At 23.6% G+C, this 21,859-nt stretch overlaps 2 protein-coding genes across 4 annotated transcripts in view; both read right to left on the bottom strand.

Annotated features, from left to right (window-relative positions):
* The window catches only part of LOC122511537 (lateral signaling target protein 2 homolog), a 42,584-nt gene extending 35,808 nt beyond the window's left edge, over nt 1-6,776 (bottom strand). For both annotated transcript variants that reach the window (XM_043626849.1, XM_043626850.1), the window contains exons 1-3: nt 6,010-6,776; nt 5,671-5,939; nt 3,991-5,184 (exon numbers count right to left, since the gene is read on the bottom strand). In XM_043626849.1, coding sequence (XP_043482784.1) covers nt 3,991-4,540 — 550 coding nt within the window. In that variant the 5' untranslated portion in view covers nt 4,541-5,184; nt 5,671-5,939; nt 6,010-6,776. The remainder of the gene's footprint in view (nt 1-3,990; nt 5,185-5,670; nt 5,940-6,009) is intronic.
* Nucleotide 6,777: 1 nt separating this feature from the next.
* On the bottom strand, nt 6,778-21,723 carry LOC122511536 (urea transporter 1-like). Of its 2 annotated transcripts, XM_043626847.1 has the most exons (10): nt 21,394-21,723; nt 18,716-18,841; nt 18,468-18,587; nt 17,874-18,025; nt 17,579-17,723; nt 16,005-16,088; nt 15,790-15,937; nt 11,210-11,394; nt 10,385-10,549; nt 6,778-7,228 (listed from the first exon to the last, which is right to left on the bottom strand). In XM_043626847.1, exons 1-10 carry the CDS (start codon nt 21,430-21,432, stop codon nt 7,163-7,165), a joined length of 1,230 nt encoding a protein of 409 aa, XP_043482782.1. In that variant the 5' UTR covers nt 21,433-21,723; the 3' UTR covers nt 6,778-7,162. The 2 variants fall into 2 exon arrangements, with proteins under 2 accessions (XP_043482782.1, XP_043482783.1); XM_043626848.1 differs by lacking the exon at nt 18,468-18,587.
* Between the last annotated feature and the right edge of the window lie 136 nt (nt 21,724-21,859).

The following is a 21,859-nucleotide window of genomic DNA, read 5'->3' on the forward strand; positions in this document are numbered from 1 at the left end:
ACTTGGAAAAAGTTCAATTATATTCAAGATAATTTTAATAAAATTTTTCTAACAGGTTCAATTACTTTTAAAAATGGTAATAAAATTTGTCTAAACAATTAAATTGTTCTCAAAAGTTTTTAATAAAATTCTTTGTAAACTTCAATTATTTTCAAAATTTTCAGTAAAAATTATTTCAAAAAAATTTACTATTTCCAAGAAAATTGAAATAAATTCTTAAAAACAATTCAATTATTTTAAAGAATTTTAATAAAAAACACGCCAAGAATTAAATTATTTTCAAAACAATTTTTATTATATTTTCTTGAAAAAATTCAATTATTTGAAAAAAAGTATTTCTAAAAATAATTGAATTCCTGAATAGAATTTTATTAGAACTTTTTTAAATAATTGAATCCCTGCGATATAATTTATTATTTCTATAAATTATTGAATTTTTGCAGAATTTTCAAAAACAAGTGAATTTTTTAGAAGAATTTTATTAAAATTGTATTTAAAATAATTGAATTCCTGTGGAAATTTTACTATTTATTGATATTATTGAATTCATTCCAAAATTTAAAAAAAAATGTTTAAAGATAATTAAAATTTCACTGAAATTCAATTAAAATTGTATTATAAATAATTGAATTCCAGCAAAAATTTCATTATTTATGAAAATAATTGAATTCTTGAATTGATTTTCATTAAAAGTTTTTAAATAATTGAACTTCAGTGAAAAATTAAATTATTTTTTAAAATAATTGATTTTTCTCGGAGAATTTTTACAAAAATTTTAAAAATAATAGAAATTTTTGAAGAAATTAATTAAAGTTGTATTTCCTTCATTTCCTTCTAAAAATTAAAAGTGTAATTTTTATTTTCCAATTGAAATCACACACTCACTCTCTCTCTATTAAATTTCATTTGTAATTGAATAATTTTTCCCCGCGAAAGAAATTTCACTAACGGTGACTGATTTTATATAATACTTTTTGATTCCGGTCGGTGCACTCAAATACATTTATATATGTAGTGTGCGAAAAAAAAATTAAAAAAAACTTGAAATATTCTCAAGCAATATACATTGGGTACGGACTTTAAACTTTCAGTTTTCCAGGCATGAACCAAAACTCCAAAGTCGAATTCGCTCCACTTTAGGCAGCGATAATCCCTGAAGCTCGCTCCTCGAGAGCACCTAAGCTTCGCATTTTCAATGCCTCCATTCAAGCATCAAAAAGAAAAAAAAAGAGTGCTGAAAAACCCTACATGACTCACAATAAGTGAGAATCTAACACTCAAAAATATTATTTCAAGATGACAATATTTTTTTTCCGAAAAAATAAAAAAAATATTCTAAAGGAGAGTAAAAGCAGAAAATAAAAAAAATCAATAAAAGAAATAAAAAATAAAAGAGAAATAAAAAAATCACGGTTGCAATGAAAATTTGTTTTTGTCTTTCCCAGACTTTCTTTCCTGATTTTAAGAAATAATTTTGACTTTTTCCATATAGTAATTTAGATTTAAAAAAAAACCAAATTCAAGAATTTATAAGAATTGCTACTGCAATTTTTCTAAAATATTTTCATGATTTCAATCATTCAATTATTTTCTAGAATTTTTAACTGAATTTCTTTTCTAAATCAATCCATTTTCAATAATTTATGAAAAATTTCCTTGATAATTCAATTATTCAATTATTTTTAAAAACCGAAAACGTAACTACTATAAAATTCAATTATTTTCTAGAATTTTTAACTAAAATTCTTTTCTAAATCAATTACTTTTTAATAATTTTTGAGAAAGTTCTATCAGTATTCAATTATTTATAAAAATTCTAAGCGCAACTCTTATAAAATTCAATTATTTTCTAAAATTTAAATTAAAATTCTTTTCTAAACCAATTATTTTAAATAATTTTTAAGAAAATTTTTTGAGTATTGAATTATTCGAAGAAAAAAAGAAAGTTGAGTTATAAAATAATTTTGAACTTCTCATGTTAATAATTAAATTTTACAAAATTTTGATTATTCGGAAAATTTATTAAAATCTTTAAAAAATTTAATTTTTTTTTCAGGAATGTAATTAAAATTTTATTAGAAATAATTGAATTTTTATAAAAAGTTAAAAACATTTTTTTTAAATAATTGAATTTTGTCGAAGAATGTTATTAAAAGTTTTGAAAATAATTCAATTCTTTTCAGGAATGTAATTAAATTTTTTTTTAAATAATTGAATTCTTATAAAAAGTTAAAAAATTTCTTTTTGAATAGGTAATTGAATTTTTGTGAAGAATGTTATTAAAAGTTTTTTAAATATTTGAATTCTTTCGTTAAATTTAATTAAAACTGTATTGAAAAAATTGCATTTCTGCGAAGAATTTTATTAATATTATGAAGATAATTTAACTATTGTTAAGAGTGTTGTTGAAATTTTTGAAAATAATTGAATTCCTTTGATGAATCTATTCAAAATTGTATTAAAAATAATTTAACATTTTTCTGAAGAGTTCTCTTAAAATTTTGGAAAATAATTGAATTTTTGCGAAGAATTATATTATTTATAAAAATAGTTTAATTATTACAGAAAATTTTATTATAATCTTTGAAAATATTTGAATTATTGAATTGAAATTAATAAAGATTTTCGAAAATAATTAAATTAAAATTATTTCGAAGAATTTCATTAAACTTTATCAGAATAATTAAATTTCTGCGAATAATTTTATTAAAATTCTTCAATAATAATTGAATTCTTTTCAGGAATTTAATAAAAATTGTATTAGAAAATAATTGAATTTTTATAAACAGTTCTTTCAAAATTTTCGAAAATAAGTGAATTTCTGAGAAAAATGTTATTGAAAGTTTTTAAAAAATGATTTGAATTCTTTTAAAAAATTTTATTAAAATTGTATTCTATAATTTTAATTCTTGCAAATAGTTCCATTAATTATAAAAAAAAATTGAATTCTTGTGAAGAATTTCATCACAATTTTTGAAAGTAATTGAATCGTTTTGAAGAATTTGATTAAAAATATTCATAAAACAATAATAATTAATTAGAAAATTAGTTATTAATTGAATTTTCTCTTAATTTCAAATTCGAAAAGATTTAACAATTGAAATTAATATTTTAAAATAAAAAATTTTGTAATTTGCATAATAAAAAATCGAATAATGGGTTTCGTGCGCTGACGCCCGCAATTTTTAATCATTTTTTGCGAAAGTTCTCTGTGAATTCAATTATTCAAAGAAAAAAGGAAAGTTCACCTATAAAATAATTTTGAAATCCACTTGTATACAATACAATTTTACAAAATTTCGATTATTCGAAAATTTTCCAATTACAGTATTCAAATATTAATTAATCTAATTTTAAAATAATTTAAATATAAATTCTCAAAAACAAACTTTTTATTAATTTTCAATTAAAATTATTTAAAATTCCAATTTGAAACCTTTTCCAAAATTCAGTTATTTATAAAAATAGTAAATAAAAAAAATTTGTTTTTCTTATAAAATTGAATTGTTTTTGGACTTTTTAAATAAACTTATTCATTAAATAATTTTTTGATTTTTAAGCAATATTTTTATGATAGTTCTTCGAGAATTATATTATTTTTAAAAGATGCAATTTTATTTTCTTCAAGGTTTAATATTATTGTCAAAAATAAACAAAATGTAAAATTTTTTTTATTAAATTTTGTTCGTGATTTCAAACTTTATAAATAAAACAGAAAAGAAGTTGAAGAAGAATTAAATATTTAAAATTTAAAATTTCTCTTTTCAATTTAATTGATTTTCTTTCACACCAAAATGCAGAATTTTCTTTTAAATTCCAAAAATTTAATATTTTTCCAGTACTTTCGTTAAAATTCCCTCACTTTTCCCTGACCAATTTTTCTCTCAATTCCCTGATTTGTGGCAACCCTGTAAATCATAGAATCAATAAAAGAAATAAAATAGATTGTATAAAATATCTGAAAGAAAAATTAGATAGATAAATCCTCACCAGATCCACGTTCCAGCAGTCTTGGATTTTCGATGAATTCACCGCAAGGAGCAGAGCCATGACGTCGATGACGTTCGCGTTTCTTCTTCTCGTATCGACGACCGTGCCGATGATGATGATGATGATGATGTTCTCGATGTTGTTCTTCCTCCTGATAATTCTGTCGCTGATGATAATCAACATGTTCTGGATAATGATAATCGTCAGTGTGATCAAGATGATCACAATGATGATGATGTTGATCACAGTGATGATGTTGATGATGATGACGATGATCGGGATGACAATGATGATAATGATGATGGTGATGATGATTCTGAGATGAGGAGACAGTCGATGATGAGGTCAATCTCGGTCGTCTTGGACTCGCTGGAGCACTACCGAAACGTCTCGTTATTATCGACGAAGACGAGGCTTTTATTGCTTCAACTTTTGTCTCGACCAATGCCGCCAATAGGGCATCGATACTAGCCACCTCCACCCCGCAGGATGCATCTTCCGTCGAGACCGCTTTGTCTGCGACATCAGAACTTGACGGCATTACCGTCATAATCTAACGTTCCAATAATATTTCATCAACTTCCCGATTCTTCATTCACATTCTCAATCCACTGATTCAAAAAACGTTGCACAACATCTACCATTAGACTCATTAATTTTTAATTTTCCTTTATATTTTATTTTCAAAAAACAAATTTCTTCAAAAGAAAGAGAGGAGAGAATTTATTCTAAACCTGATTTTTCTGAGCAACTACTTTTCATCTAATAGTAATAATGGATTAATATGGAAATCTAAGATATTTACAATATTGATATTTGAAATTGACTCTTTTAGATTTTCTCTTCGAGAAATTGGTTTCTTTTTTTTTGCCTTGTTCTAAAAAGCAAACACTCAAGGTGAAACTTTTATCTCACTGGAAAGTGCGCCAGCGTTTTTAGTTTGTACGCGCGTTTTTTCAGCGCCGCGAAGGCAAAGGTAAATGGTCGTGAACTTGAGCACTTTTTTTGTCTCCAGCACATTGTTGACCGACCAACTTCGAACTTGTGGAAGAACTTTGCAAAAAAATTTGGATTCAGAAAACATTTCTTCATCTCATTTATAGTTCGCCTTCTTTCTTCTCCATCGTCCTTTTTCCGCGATTCAATCTATTGTTTTTTATTCTTCGATTTCATCTACAGTTGATTCCACCAATTCTGTAAATTAACAAAAGAAATTTATTTACTTCGATAAACTAAAAGAACCCCATCTCTAAAAAAAAGTTAATTTAAAAAATTAATTAATCTGTTAATTTTTTTAATTAACAGGAAATTTTTTCAAATTTCCCAATGAAAAATGCGTACTTATTGATTATCGCATTAGAGTTTAAAAAAAAGTAAGTAAAGTATTGAAAAATTTATCAGAGATTATAATTAATTTAAGCTCGGTATAATTCATAGTTTTAGTGAATCCATTAATTTCGAGAATGGATGTGGTTCTCGAGTTAGAAACTAAAACCCATTCGTTGTTAAAATTCAAACTAATGAATATTTTAATAAAGAGAAAGAGAGAGAGAGGAGAGAGAGAGAGAGAGAGAGAAAGATCTCTTGAGAATCAAGGTGTAATTAGAAGTTATTATCGATTTCCATTAATGTACCATTTTCAATTGTCATTAATATTTTGTTTTATTTTCAACCTCTCACCTTTTCCTCCTCCAATTATTCGAATCGGCTATAAATAATTTCACTCGTTTCACAGCTGATAAATCGTCTCTTTGTGCAATCTTCTCATTTATGTATTTCACTCGCAGCATTGAAAATTTTTTCTTTTCTAAACCAAATGAAGAAATAAATATATCAGGTCAGGCACTTGACATCTCCTGGAGTAGAGCATCAGTTGGCTCATCTTCTCCTGGCAAAAATAGAGCGCGCGCACTGAGCGGGAAATAAATGATTTTTGAAGAATAGTGAAACTGTAAGAAAAGAGAAATGAATATTGAGTGAAAGGTGAGAATTTTGTTTTTAATAATAAAAATAGAGTACCTTATTTTTTTTTTCTTGAAAAAGAACACGTTTGCGAACAAGTGGAACAAGTAGCTCTCGGGTCAGTCGCCGGAATACTGGGTACTAGTAGTAGCCGTGGCCAGACACCAGGCTGAATACGCAAGCCGTGTAACGGGGGTAGGATAGATTCCAACCCCTTCTCTGCTTTTACCAGTCTCTTCACCCTCCGCCAACCCCCTTATTCCACCTGTTTCTCCATCCAGTTCTCGTTCTAAAGGAAGAAGGTAACATCATTTTCTCTCCATGGAATTTCCCCTTCGTTTCAATCTCCCACCTGCCTTTGGTTTACCACCTCTTTCCTTGTTGAAATCGAGTCGGGGAAGTATAAAGCTGATGGTTATGAGAAAAAGGGGAAGAGAGAGAGAGAGAGAGTGAGAGGACGAATCCACCCCAAATGGCTCAGCCTGACATTTGCGAGGGATTATTGTAGAATGAAGGATGCTGAGAAACAAGTGCCACGTACCAATATACACTCTCGAGAGCATAAATCACTCTATCATAAACTTCTTATTTTCACACTTTCCATTATTTCATTAATAACTCCATAAAAAATGTTTCTTTTTCCTCGACTTCTATTTCCATTTTTCTCCAAACAAGCTATTTTCATAAAGACTACGAAAGATTTGAAAGACTTTTTCTTCAAAAAAAAATAAAAACTCCTTTTTACCAAATTTTTCTCTTAAGGAAAAATTTGCAATTGATTAATTGAAGATTTTCACTTATTATAAACTGATTAATTGAAAATTTTCAACTATATTATAAACTGATTATTTGAAAATTATTATAATATAATTTTCTATTATTATTAACATTAATTCGAATTTTTTGTTAGTCGTCTCTTTTTTCAAAAAAATGTATTGTAAACGTGGAAAACTGAAAACCACTTTTTTCGAGTAGTTAGAAGCATATCTTTTACATACTTCTTTGAACACAACTGCGTGCCAACTCCACATAAATGACACGTTGAAAAGCTCTTCTTCCTGTTCTTGAATAAATATTTCCCTTCTTCTCCAACAATAGATAATTTCTGAATTTTATAATATATTCTCTTTTATAGCTTCTCTTATATAAAATATCACTTTCTAAATTTTCGAAAAATTGAATTTGCTTTTTGTGTAATAAATACTTCGGTCTACGAAACAATTGTTATTGTTTTGCCATCATTTAACAGTGCTTCAGGATCGTATTCTTCATCAATCTGTAGGAAAATAATTTTAATTACAGCAAACAAAAAATTAATGAATAAATGGAAATGAAAACTAAATTTTCAGAATATTAAATTTTTTTCAATATTTAATTAGCAAAAAAAATCTACGTATATACATTATAATAATCGTAAGTTTCCTTTCCGTTAGCAAATTATCTGCATTCATTTGTTTGTTTTGAAAATTAAATTTTGTGGGTTAAGTATTGGCATTTTTTATATTTTTTAATGTCAAACTTTTTAATGTGTTTTGATGTGTTTCAATGGTTGTTTTATATTATTATGTGTTTAATTCAATTTTTAACTTTTCAATTATCATTCATTCTGAAGGTAAATACTTTTTTATAATTTAATTTAATGTATATAATTTAATGTTAACATTATTTCAATATGATTAAAAAAAGTTATTTGATATAACATTCAATTGAATTTTATTTTCATAAATTTCTTAATTACAGAATATTTAGTTTTTTAACTTTTTAACAATTTTTATAACATAAAAATATTGTTTAATATAATGTCAATTTTATAAACTTTTAACATTTTTTTATGTTTTAAATTAATACGTGATTCATAGAATATTCAACTAATCAATGAAAATATATTGTCAATTTTTTCAATTAAAAATATAGTACATCAAATATCTTTTCTCTATATTTAAATAATGTTAACATTAAATTATGGACACATACCTGCCGAGTAAATGATAATTATAAAGTTAAAAATTTAATTAAACAACCAATGTATAGAATTAAAATTTTGGGGCTATGGTACGCCTAAAATTTACCTAGCATTTTTTTTCGTTGTTTCTAAAAACGAATTTAGAATTTTTTTTAATTTGATGCTTCATTATATTATATTACATCTTGTAATTAAATAATTAATGCAAGTTATAATTAGTATTTTTACTACAGATTTTTTGTTTTCCAAAGAAATTAGAATTAAAAGTTGTTTAACTTTATCATTTTCAATTAATTTAATATTTTGCAGTTATGTTAGATTCGAAAGATATGAAATTCTTTGTTTAAAAAGCTAAATGAATAATTATTTTTTTAATTTTTAGAATAATTAAAAGTTTCGTTATCAAAAATATTTTTAATTTTTAAATTATTTTGAAAATAAAAGTATAAAATATGTAACAATTTTTGCGATATTCAATTTTCTTCGTACAACAAGAAAGTTTAACAGCAGTAATAGCATTTTAACAAAATTTATCGGATTCACTTGTAATTAGTTTCTAATGCGTTAAATTTGACATTAAATTTTAGAAATTCAAAATAGAACTTCCTTTTCAGGATTCCTACAGAAATCCGAATTTAAAATTCCATACCTTTTCGATGATTTCCAGGTCAAATTTTTACGAAATTCCAGTGAAATTTTAAATCTAATTTCAATATTTTTGGGCTCTTTAAAAACACTTTACTTATTTAATAGTCTCCACCCTTTGGTAAAAATTCTAAAATTATCAAAATATCTCAAAAATTCGAAAAACCGATTTTTTAAAAATTCAACAGTTTTTCTTCTCTTTGATAGTATTTAACTTCATTATTTTTGGGCTCTTGGAAAATACTTTACTTACTAAATAGTCTCGACTCGTTGGTAAAAAATCTAAAATTATCGAAAATTATCAAAAATCCGAATTTCTTAAAATTCAACATTTTTTCCTCTCTTTTATAAGATTTAGCTTCATTATTTTTGTGCTCTTGGAAAATACTTTACTTATTTAATAGCCTCGACTCTTTGGTAAAAAATCTAAAATTATCAAAAATTCAAAAAACTGAATTTCTTAAAATTCAACATTTTTTCCTCTCTTTTATGAGATTTAGCTTCATTATTTTTGTGCTCTTGGAAAATACTTATTTATTTATTAAATAGTCTCGACTTTTTGGTAAAAAATCTAAAATTATCGAAAATTATCAAAAATTCAAAAATCCGAATTTCTTAAAATTCAAAATTTTTTCCTCTCTTTTATGGGATTTAGCTTTATTATTATTTGAATTTCTATTCAAGAGAAAAAATGGAAAACTGAAAAATTTAGAAACTTTTAAAAATTTCAGGCCTTTTCCATGATTTCTATGATTTCCAGATTCTGTAGGAACCCTGCTTTTGTCTGACTTTCTTCTAAATTATCGAATTCAGTGATTTCTGGGGTGAATTTGGTTAAGTTTTAAAATGATTTATTAAATCTGTATTGAAAATAATTGAATTGCTCTAATAAATTTTATTATTTATGAGAATAATGAATTTCTTGCGAACAATTTAATTTAAATTTTTGAACAATTATAAACAAGAATATTTAATATTATTATTATTATTATTATATTATTATTATTTTTTTTTTTATTATATTATGTATTATGTATAAGTGAATTCTTTAAATTCTAAATCTGTAAATATTCAAAAATTGATGTTTATTCTTGAAAATATAAAATTTTTTAATTTACAAAATAATAAGAAATGGAAAACCGCGTTCCGCGCGTATCATTTGCTAGTTTTATTTAATAATTTTGAAGATAAATGAATTTTATGAACAATTTCTTTCAAGATTTTAAAATAATCGTTTTTGTTAATAATTTAAATTAAACATTTAATTATTGAATTTTATTAAAATTTTAGAAAATAATTGAATTCATTTGAAAAATTTTATACCGAATTGAAAAAATTGAATTCTTTCATAAAATTGTTTTGAATATTGAATGTTTGCAAAGAATTTTACTATTTATAAATATAATTGATTTGTTTCGTAAGATTTATAAAAACAAATAAGAAAAAAATTAATTCTTTCGTAAAATGTTTTTGAAAATAATTGAATTTTTGCAAAGATTTTATTTAAAAAAATAATTGAATTATTACGAAGAATGTTATTATTTATGAAAATAATTGAATTGTTGCGAAGAATTTTATTAAAATTTTTGAAATTAATAAACAAGAATAATTAATCAGTAAATTAGTTAATAATTGAATTTTTTTAAAGATTGAATATAAAATTATTGAATAATTCATATTTGAAAATAAAAAATTTTGTAATTTGCATAATAATAATAAATTGAAAAACACGTTCCGCGCGTAACATTTGCTAGTTAATAAATAAGTAATTAAATAGAAATGAAAATTTTATTTTCAGAGTATTAAATTTTGTTCGATATTTACCACTCTCTCCCTTTGATTTACTCGACTTTGGTAAAATTCCTGACGTTGTTTTTCCGGATAAGATGGATGCTGACAATAAATGAATGTATCTTCGGTTGAATTTGCCAAACATAAAAATAGCCAAGTTGTTAAAACAAAGGGCATCGCTAGAAACGGGAGTTGAAACTGAAATTGATAAAGTTTTTTATTTCATTTAAAAATAAAACAGTAAAACGAGTTTATTAACTTTTTTCCTCTTGTGGAAAATAAAAAGAAATTAATTTAATTGAAATGTCAAATATTAAAGAATTAAATATTTTGTGCAACACCTGTAAGGAAAGTAATACTTTGCATGCCTGTAAAGTATGCGCAAAACAGTACTTTGCTGCACTAGTGCGGCAAAGAGCTTACTTTGCTGCACTAGTGCGGCAAAGTGGTTATTTTGCTGCACTAGTGCGGCAAAGTGCTTACTTTGCTGCACTAGTGCGGCAAAGTTCTTAAACTTTTGGGTTTTTTTTGGTGATATACATAGGTATTTGTTTTCTATTTGTAGAATACCTGTTTTTTACAGTAATATACGCGTAAAAAAACCACGAATATTAAGTGCGGTAACATACGTTCCAAACCCTGCTAAATAGTACGTATGTTGGCGTCAACTAGCGTTTCCAAACAGCTTTTTTTATCAAAACCAAAAGGTGTTGCACAAAGTACTGTGTGCAACACGTACGAAAGAAGATTTTCCAACTTCGTGCAAATTGCTGCCCTCGCTTCGCTCGGGACAGCAAACTTTGCACTCGTCGGAAAACAGCTTCTTTCTGTACTTGTTGCACAATATACTATTAATACCTGGTCCAAAATATTGTAAATAATGAACTGCAAGGTAGAAGTGAATGCTATGGCGACAATTGTCGCCATACAGGAATACTGATTGATTATAAGAAAATGTCCTCCCAATGCGGCTCCAGTTAGAATGCCATTAAAACCCCAAACACCAGAATAAATTAATTCCACTGGCACATTGAGTTGCAAACCTAAAAACGTGATCCTTATTAATAAAATCAGACTTTTGTCTGTACATTGCATAGAATTCAAAATTTCTATTATATTCCTTATTTTTACACTCTAAGGAATGCGAAAATACTATTAAGAAAATTATGTGTGTATGTGTATATGTGTGTATGTGTGTATGTATGTCCGCAAATTTTCGACCGCGTATCACGGAAAAAAGGTTCGATCGTTTGAAGTGAAACTTGGCAGTCTTTTAGGCATTAGCCTAACTTAAAATCCTAGCGATAGTAGATTAAAAAATATTAATATGGACGAAAGTTATGCCATTTTTTCAAAAATTCGAAATTTTTAGTTTTTTCATATACTTTAGTGAATTGTACTTAAACTTGGTACAGGGTTAATTTTAGTGTTTCTTATTAAGATTTAATCGTCAGAATAATAAAACTTTGAATAACAAATAAAAAGTGTTAGATTTAAATATTGAAAAATTAAAAATTGAAATTTTTTTGTAATTAATTTTTATACGGTTGTATTTCTTAGGTCAACAATAAAAATTTGTTGTTGAAATCATAAGTTTACTTTCTTAAAAAAATTCTATTAGGTCAGAATATTAACAATATCCATATAATTAATATGAGACTTTTGTCAGTATATTGCACAGAATTCAAAATTGCTATTATATTATATTAATTAATGATCAAAAAATGAAAAACTCAAATTTCATTCTGATGACTAAATTGTAATAAAAAATACTAAAATTAACCCTGTATCAAATTTAAGTAAAATTGATGACAATAATTATTTCAAAAGATTAATTTTGAATTTTAAAAATTTTGATAATATATAGCACTAGCTGTTGTACCCGTCTTCGACGGGTTTTAGTTTCTACCAATACATTTAACAATGTTTCTACCAATCTGGAAAATCAAAAATACCCGGGAATTTAATTTCACCGGAAAATTAATAATTAGTAACCATTAGCTATTTCGGTAGTATAATTATACTATTTAAATAGTCTCCACCCTTTAGCAAAAAATCAAAAATTATCAAAAATTCGAGAAACCGAATTTCTTAAAATTTAACATTTTTTTCTTCTCTTTTATATCATTAAGCTTCATTATTTTTGTACTCTTCAAAAATACTTTACTTATATTTAATAGTCTCCACCCTTTGGTAAAAAATCTAAAATTATGGAAAATTAGCAAAAATTCAAAAAACGGAATTTCTTAAAATTCAACATTTTTTCTTCTCTTTTATGGCTTTTGGCTTTATTATTTTTGGGCTCTTCAAAAATACTTTACCTAATTTGTTATCTCCACCCTTTGGTAAAAAATCTAAAATTATGGAAAAATAGCGAAAATGCAAAAAAATGAATTTCTTAAAATTCAACATTTTTCCTTCTTTTTATGGCATTTAGCTTTATTATTTTTGTGCTCTTAAAAAATACTTTACTTATTCAATAGTCTCCACCCTTCGGTAAAAAATCTAAAATTATGGAAAATTAGCAAAAATTCAAAAAACCGAATTTCTTAAAATTTAACATTTTTTCTTCTTTTTTATGGCATTTAGCTTAATTATTTTGGTTTAATGTAGCAAATTTCTTACTTAACATACTGATCTTTAAATAAAAAACTTTAATAACTTTTCCTGAAAAGCTTGCTTAAAGATTAAAAATCACTATTTTCTTAGAAAAAAGTTAATCTAAAAAAACGAAAAAAAATTTCAAATACGTCTTTTTTAAAAATTTTATTGTAGAAATGGGTTTTATTTATCTGAAAAAGTTAGCTAATGATAGTTTTGCATTTATTTTACAAAAGATAAAAAATTTGCATTTTGTTGATTTTTCGAATTTTTTGGAAAAATGTCATAACTTTCGTTCAAGTTAATATTTTTTAATCGGATAAGGCTATGATTGTAAGTTACGTTAATACCTAATAGTAATATAATATCTTATTTAAAAGTTTTTATTTCGATCTAATAAAAATTTATTTCGTTTAAATAATTTTATTTAGTTAAATCAAATAAATCTTAATTGGATTAATTAAATAAATACTTGACTCTAATAAATGAATTTATTTAACACAAATAATTTCTAAATTTTATATTTTTTTATGGATTGCTTCTAAACTTTCTATAGTTGAGTATTACATGTTATTTATTAACATTTTAGCATAATTTTGCAAAAAATAATACTTTGTAACTAAAATGGAAATATAAAAATATTTTTAAAAAATCGAAAATTTCTAAATTTTACATTTTTCAATGGATAGCTTTTAAACTTTATATAATTGAATATTACATATTATTTAGTCACATTTTAGCATAATTTTTCAAAAATACTTTCTTATAACGAAGATGTAAGTATAAAAATGTTTTGAATATCAAAAAATTGAAAAAATTATCTTGATACCAATTGCTATGAAGCTTAATTCAATAGTATTTGTGGGCTCTCTGATTTAACTTTTAGAGATATCTTGATCAATGTAAAGACAAAAGTTAAACACGGTGTTTATTTTGGTTTAAAACATTTTCCGGCTTTGTCCAAATTTTTCCTGGTTTATTCGACGGGTGTTTTTTAATAATACATTTAACAGGGTGTCTACCAACCAGAAAAGACGTAAAATATCAGGGAATTTAATGTAACCGAGAAAAACTGGATCTACTTGCTATACAATTAGTTCGAATTAGACTGTACTATAACTCAAAAAACTGGAGGAAATTTTAGATTGATTTTAATACATTATATTGATTGAAGTACTACAAATTGAGAAATATTGTTTTCTGCATTTGAATTAGTTAAAAATAACTAATTTGATAATAAAAAGTCGGTCACTGTTTCAAATGGTATTATTTTCCTAATGAAATAGACAATAGTAACTAATTATTATTTTTTCCCTGTCAAATCAAATTCCCGGCTATTTTCCGGTTTTCTAGGTTGGTAGATACACTGTTAAGTGCATTATCAGAAACTACAACCCGTCGAAGACGGGTACGACAGCTAGTAATTAATATAATTAATATAATTAGGTAAATTGAAAATTAATTTTATTAAAATTTTTAAAAATAATTCATTCTTTCGAGAAATTTAATTAAAATTGTATTAGAAGTAATAGAATTATTAAATTTTATCCAAATTTTTTAAAATACTTGCACTTTTTTGAAGAATTTTCTTATTTACGAAAAAATTGAATTATTACAAAATTATCAAATTTTTTAATCTATAGATAGTTTTCGTTTGCTTCTTTGTTATCTAACTTTTTTAATAATTTTTCTTTTTAACTTTTAAAATTTTTAAATTAATACATTGAAAATCATTGAATTCTTTTGCAAAGTATTTATCAAAAAGTTTGAAAATAATTGAATTCCTTTGAAGGATTTTATCAAAATTTTTTAAAATAAGTGAATTTCTGGCAAGAATTTTATTACATATGAAAATACTTAAATTATTCTAAATTCCTGGGAAGATTTTTGTTTTTTTTTAAATAATTGAATTTAATATAAAGAATTTTATCAAAATCTTTGAAAATATTTCAATTAATGAAACGAATTTTATCAGAATTTTTGAAAATATTTTAATTCTTCAAAAGAATGTTATTGGAATTTTTTAAAATAAATTAAATTTTGACAAGAAATTTAATATTTATGGAAATAATTGAATTCTTCCAAAGAATATTCTGATATTTTTTTTAAATAATTGAATTCCTGTGAATAGTTTTATTATTTATAAAAATAATTAAATTTTGTCAAATACTTTATTAAAATTTTGAAAATTAATTGAATTGTTTCGAAGAATGTTATTATTTATAAAAATAATTGAATTCTGTCGAAGAATAGTATTAACATTTTGGAAAATAATTAAATTGTTTCGAAGAATTGTTATAAAAAGTTTTTGAAAATGCAAAATAATAATAATAATAATAATTAATTTGTTAATAGTGTATTTTTTGATATTTCGAATCCAAAATAAGTCAAAAATTAAAATTGATATTTAGAAACAAAAAATTTTGTTTTTTGCTTAAAAATAATTAATTAAATGTACCACATTTCTCGCTTGGTAACATTTGCCAGGTAATTCATAAGGAAAAAAAGTAGAAACCACAGTGGTTTTTATTATTTAAAATTGGATTCAATTTTTAAAAAATCTCTTTTTGAAAAAAAAAATATAAAACTGTTTCAGTTAATTATTTAATATTTTTTTGTGTAATTTGCAGTTTCTCCAACGTTTGTATATCAAATTTCATGTAACAATATATTCCCATATATTGAAAATATTGCCTATATTGAAAATAAATAAATGTAAAAAATTATAGAGAAATAAATTGCACCAAGTTTTTTAAAGAAAACAAAATGAAAAAAGTAAATAAGATGTTTAAGGGAATTTTTCCAACTTTAAAAAAATAAAGAAAAACTAAATTTACCCAGAAGGCTGGAAATTAATGCACCAGCGAGCGAAAAGACTGTTGTAATTGGTGAATAAATTAAAATTGCAAGATAAACGACTGAACCAACAGCAACATCATCGACCGCAAACACCTGTGATGCTGACGTCACAACACCACGGAAAATCTAAATAGCAACATGAGACTTTAGTTTGGTTGTATATTGGAAATTATCGCTTACATATCGTCCTCACCATTCCCCATTCTGGGCTGACAGTATCCTCTTTTCCAACAATAGTGCCCGTGTCTTCTATTGTCATGTTGCCTGCTCCATTGTTCTAAAACAGAATCAAAAGTCTATGTACCCATTTTCCATTGTAGAGTTTTTCAAAAAAAAAAAAAATTCACAAATCTGCCAAAAAAACAATAAAAAATATTCCTAAAATATTCCTTGAACTATTTTTCAATCATTTCCAATTACTTTTTTTTATTTAATTACTTTCATAAAAAATTGAACAAAAGAAAATTAATGAACAAATTATTCTGGTATAATAAATTATTAAAAAAAAATAATAATTGAATTGAAAAATAAAAATAACAATGGAAATTCAGAAACGAGAGATATTAAAAAAAGGGTTGATTGAAATAAAAGTTCAACTAGTCGAAAAGTGACATTAAATTAAATTATTGTCGACAAATTCGATTCAAGAACATCTGCTGTAATTTAACGATCATGCTTAGGACTTAATAGCCAATAATTAAAATTGAAACTCCACACATGCTTCGAATGCCTAACAAAGATATATATATATTCAATTTTAAATGGCATGTGTACATAACGACTTTATGATCTCGATTTCAATAACAAAACACAATAAAAGCACTGAAATTAAAACGGATCGATGCAAATTTTGCTTGCAATATAAATTCATTAAAATAATAATTAAAAGCAATCAATATTACAAGAATTGTTTTAGTTTTCATTTTATTTTTTATTTTACTTTTTACTTTTTATTTTACTTTATACTTTATATTTTCCTTTTCATTTCACTTTTCATTTTACTCTTTATTTTACTAATTACTTTCTTCGTTTCATTTATCTTATTACTTTTTCAAACAATTAAAATTATATTTTCTCATAAATTAATAATCAAGAAAACAAGTTACTTCATGTTAATGAATCCAATGAATTATGTATTTGTTTAGCGTTCTGTTGAATGTCAATATTGCAATTTAGAAGTAAATCATTTATGCAAATTTAAAAGAGGGAGAGAGAGAAAATCTAAACTTTTTATTTCTCACGGCGATAGTTCGACGATATTTTCAAAAGCATTCTCTCTCATTCAGATATATGAAATTTTCAAGCGATTACTTTTCCTAATTTTCAGAAAAAAAGAACCTTTTTAGTTTTTAACTGACCTAGATTCATCCAATCACTGTGATATTCCGCATCATTTCACAAAACGAATGTATTAATATCTCGTGAATCTCTTTTCATGAATAGATTTCAAACAGTCAAGGTTTTCTATGCAAATACAATGTAACAATTTTTACAATAAAATATAATTGAAAATTAGAAAAAAGTAATAAATTATCTTGACTATAAATATATTTAATTTACACTTTTACAAAATTGTATTGATTTTCAATGTTTTGCACTAAAAAAATTAAAATTCTTTTTTTCTGAGTCCATCATAAAATCCCATTATCAAAAGCTTTTTATTTTTTCTGGATTAATTTGTAATTTTTCCTAATTACGGAAAAAAAAATTTCAATTAAACATTATTTCCCTAGAGAATTATTTTAATTGAATAAACATTTTACTCACAATTGTTCCATTGAATGAAAATTCTTCCAATTTAAATCCACTATTGTGATGTTTAAGAATAAATAATAACATAAATTCCGCAATAACGAATGGATATGTTAAACTTGGTAATTTTCCAATTCCTATCGATCTCGATAAATAGACACTGAAAAATAAAATTTACAATCTAATTAAAATATTATTTGAAAAAGAAATTCAAATTAAAGTTCTTTTTATTCTAATTTACACATTTTTTAATAACTTCTTCGTAAATTTTTTTACATAAACAAGGAAGAAAAAAATTAAAAATTCTCACCTGAAAATTGTACAAAAAAATAGAAACAATAAGCAAAAGGCGTCAAAGGGTCCGTATAGTTTGGGAATAAATACATAAGCCAATGCTCCCACTAACAAAGGATTAAAAACAGTGAGACCATTCTCAATTTTTTCCGATGGTTCTCCAATTAACTAAAAAAGAAAACAAACAAAACTATTAGTGGAAAAAATAAATTAGAAATATAAATCTTTAAAAAAACGTTTGCAAAATTCACAACGTTTATAATCAACAATTCAGGAGGAAAAATAATTTTCCCTTAAAATTTTTTCTCCCCCAGAAGAGAAATAAATTTAAAATAAAGAAAAAGAAGACAAATAAATGGAAAATAAAGAAAAAAATGTTTACATTTTTTATAAAAACTTAAGAAAAATTTCTAAACAAAAATTGTAAATTTGAAACAAAAAATATAGTTCTCAGCATAAAAAATATTTCTTTCTCACAATCGTTGATCATAAACGTTGTAAACTTCAACCCACGTGGAAAAAAAACAACAAACACTCGTAAAATGAAAGATAAATAAATAAAGTAAAATAAATAGCATAACTTTTAAATATTTTATCATTTTTTTATTACTATAGAGAATAATAATCCTAAAAGTCCTGTAGTTGCACTGAAAATCAATATTCCAGGAGAATTGACAGCTAAAGCAATAACAATAAATAAACCACTTATTGGATTATTTGCCAAAGTGACCTGTAATATTATAAATTTTTATCGTTTAATATCACAAACTAAAATTCAAAAAGCAAATAGAAAAAATGACTTTTTATTAATTTAATAAAATCTAAAAATTTAACTAAACAGAAAAAGACTAATCTTACCGCTCCGAAACCTCTTAACAAATAATCTAGAAACTGCAAAGGAATCCATAAATTTGTTCTTTTTCTAGATAAAAATTCCTTAAGAAGCGCAAAATCACCACCAAAAACAAACCATCCTTGCTCTTGCTAAAATAAACAGAAAAAATTTTAATTAATTCAAAAAAAATTAAATGAATTAAAAATCAAGAAAATGAAGACAAATGGAAAATAAAAAAAAGTAGACAAATAAATTGAAAATAAAAAGAAATATATATTTTAAACAAATTTAAAATATAGAGAAAGAAGAAAAATTTTAAATATAGAAAAAGAAGACAAATTTAAAATATGGAAAAAGAAGACAAATTTAATCTAAAGAAAATAATTATTATTATAATAAACAATTGTTTAAAAAAAAATTATTTTACATTATTAAGAAACAGTAAAAGAAAATTAAAAAGAATCTTCAAATAAATTTTGCATTTTAATTATAAAATGAACCGCATTCTTTAATTAAAAAATTTGAAATCAATTAATTTAAGAGCGATTTTGCTCCGCTTTAAGGTTCACGAAGTGAAGCTTTACAAAAGACTGAAATTTATATCACATAGAGAAACGCTTTTTAAAATTAAAGGAGAAGCCAATTTAGCGATCGTCACTTTTCTAAATTAAAGGGCAAAATTAAAGTCTTCGAGAAAAGGAATTTTTTTTTCTCAAAATTAAATAATTTAAAAAATATTTTTAATATCTATTTTATAGAAAAAATATTTTCAGCAACTAAAAATTTATTTCAGAAAACAATTGAGAAATAAAAAGATAAAATTATAAAAATTCGACTTACCATTCCAAAGAAAAATATTACATAGGAAACAATTTAATTAATAGATAATTTGTTTTCACACTATGTGTTAGTATTTTTGTATTGAGAAAATATTTATCATTTTACTTTTAAAGAAAAAAAAAATACTAATTATCATTATTTGCTTTTTTGTAATTAGAAATAATTCCTGATAATAAATTCTTTGATAAAAAGGGAACTAAGGTTGAAAAAACTTGTTCAGTCATATGCATTGTTGCCATCACTCACATAAATTGCAATATACGAATTTTTACTATATATTCATTAAAATGATAAAAAAATATTTTACAATATTTCGAATATAATATCCTATAAATAAATATAAATTTAATTTGTATAATGAAGACAATTTATATATTTACTTTATTTATTATTGAAAATTTATTCATTCCTTTATTTATTATTGAAGATTTATTTATTATTGAAATTAAAAAATTATCGAAGAAAATAAATAAATTACGATTGAAATAAAAATAATTCAAATTTTTCAAATCACGCGTTAAATAAAATAAATAAAAATGACAATATTTAACACACAAATTTTTTAAAGAAAATTTTCGAACATCAATTTTTGAATGATTACAGATTTAAAATTTAGAGAATTCACTTATTAAGCACATAATATTAAAAATACTTGTTTCTTATTATTCTAAAATTTTAATAAAATTTCTCGAAAGAATACAATTCTATTTAAAAATATTTTTTAAAATCCATTTTTTTAACAATTATAATAAAAAATTCTTCGAAATAGGTAATTAAATTTCTGGGAAAAAATTCAAATATTTTCAATACAATTTTAATAAAATTTCTCGAAAGAATGCAATTATTTTTTAAAATATTAATTAAATTCGATTATTCTCAAGAATTTAAATATAAATTCAATTATTTTCAACAATTTTGATGGAAATTTTTTAAAATTTTATTATTTTCAAAATATTTAGAAAAACTCCTTCAAAAAATTCAACTATTTTCAAAAATTCAGATAAAATCCTTCGAAAAAATTCAATTATTTTTATGAATTGTACAATTCTACGCAAAAATTTAATTACTTTCATAAATAAGAAAATTCTTCTCAAGAATTAAAATATTTTCATAAATAATAAAATCCTACAAAGGAATTAAATTATTTTCATAATTAATAAAACGTGTCGGAGGAATTCAAATATTTTTAATACAATTTTAATACAATTTCTCGAATGGATACCTACAATTACTTTTAAAAATATTATTTAAATTCAATTATTTTCAACAGTTTTAATAAAAATTCAATTATTTCCAACAATTCTGATATAAAATTTTTCGAAACAATTCAATTATTTTTATAAATTGTAAAATTCTTGTCAATAATTTAATTATTTTTGTAAATAATAAAATTCTTCTGAGAAATTCAATTATTATTTTCAATACAATTTTAATAAAATTACTTGGAAAAAATTCAATTATATTCAAGATAATTTAAATAAAATTTCTCTAACAGGTTTAATTATTTTAAAAAATTGTAATAAAATTTTTCTAAACAATTCAATTCTTCTCAAAAGTTTTTCATAAAATTCTTTGTAAATTTCAATTATTTCCAAAATTTTAAATTAAAATTATTTTCAAAAATTACATTATTTCTACAAATAATTGAATTTTTGCAAAATTTTAAAATATAAGTGAATTTTTGAGAAGAATTTTATTAAAGTTGTCTTTAAAATAATTGAATTCTTCATAAAATCCAATTATTTTCTAAGTTTTTTATAAATACTTTACAAGAATTTAATGTTTTTTTTATTATAATTTCAAGTATATTATAAATCTTATATTTGGAATAATTGAATAATAGTAATTAAAATCGTAATACTTGAAATCTAATTGCCGTTTGAACTTCCTCTGTTGACATGATGCTTAACACTAGTTGTCATCGGGTTAATGGGATCTTGTTCTTTTGCACTAATAAATTTCTTTAAAGTTGAGCCTGTCACTATCATGTAAGCACTGATAAACACTTGTAAACGGCTCAATATTTCTTCTGAGATCCGCCTCTCCATCAAACTATCATCTCACCTTTACTACTCGTTAGAAACAACTCCATAATCAAACAATTTAATCGCATATAGTTGTTAATTAACTTCCAGTAGTAGTGAAACTGTCCCGAAAGAAATAACAATATAAATATATACTCTTTCTCTCAATCTCCCACATTGATCAACGTCTTTCAGGTTTTCTATTAATAGAAATGAAAATCATTTTCTTTATCCTGTAAAAATACAAACAAAGCGTATTTAATTGTATTTAAAAAATAAATTTTCAGAAATAAATAAAAATTT

This window comes from Leptopilina heterotoma, unplaced genomic scaffold (genome assembly GCF_015476425.1).
Source record: "Leptopilina heterotoma isolate Lh14 unplaced genomic scaffold, ASM1547642v1 Lhet_87, whole genome shotgun sequence".
NCBI classification, from domain to species: Eukaryota; Metazoa; Arthropoda; class Insecta; order Hymenoptera; family Figitidae; genus Leptopilina; species Leptopilina heterotoma.

Excerpts from the sequence above, each read along its gene's own strand:
- LOC122511536 (XM_043626847.1), bottom strand. The coding sequence starts at position 21,432 with ATGTCAACAGAGGAAGTTCAAACGGCAATTAGATTTCAA. Across the intron at positions 11,395-15,789 it reads ATTAATTTCCAGCCTTCTGG|GTTTGCAACTCAATGTGCCA; the intron begins GTAAATTTAGTT and ends TCACGTTTTTAG. Across the intron at positions 7,229-10,384 it reads TAAATCAAAGGGAGAGAGTG|ATTGATGAAGAATACGATCC; the intron begins GTAAATATCGAA and ends ATTTTCCTACAG.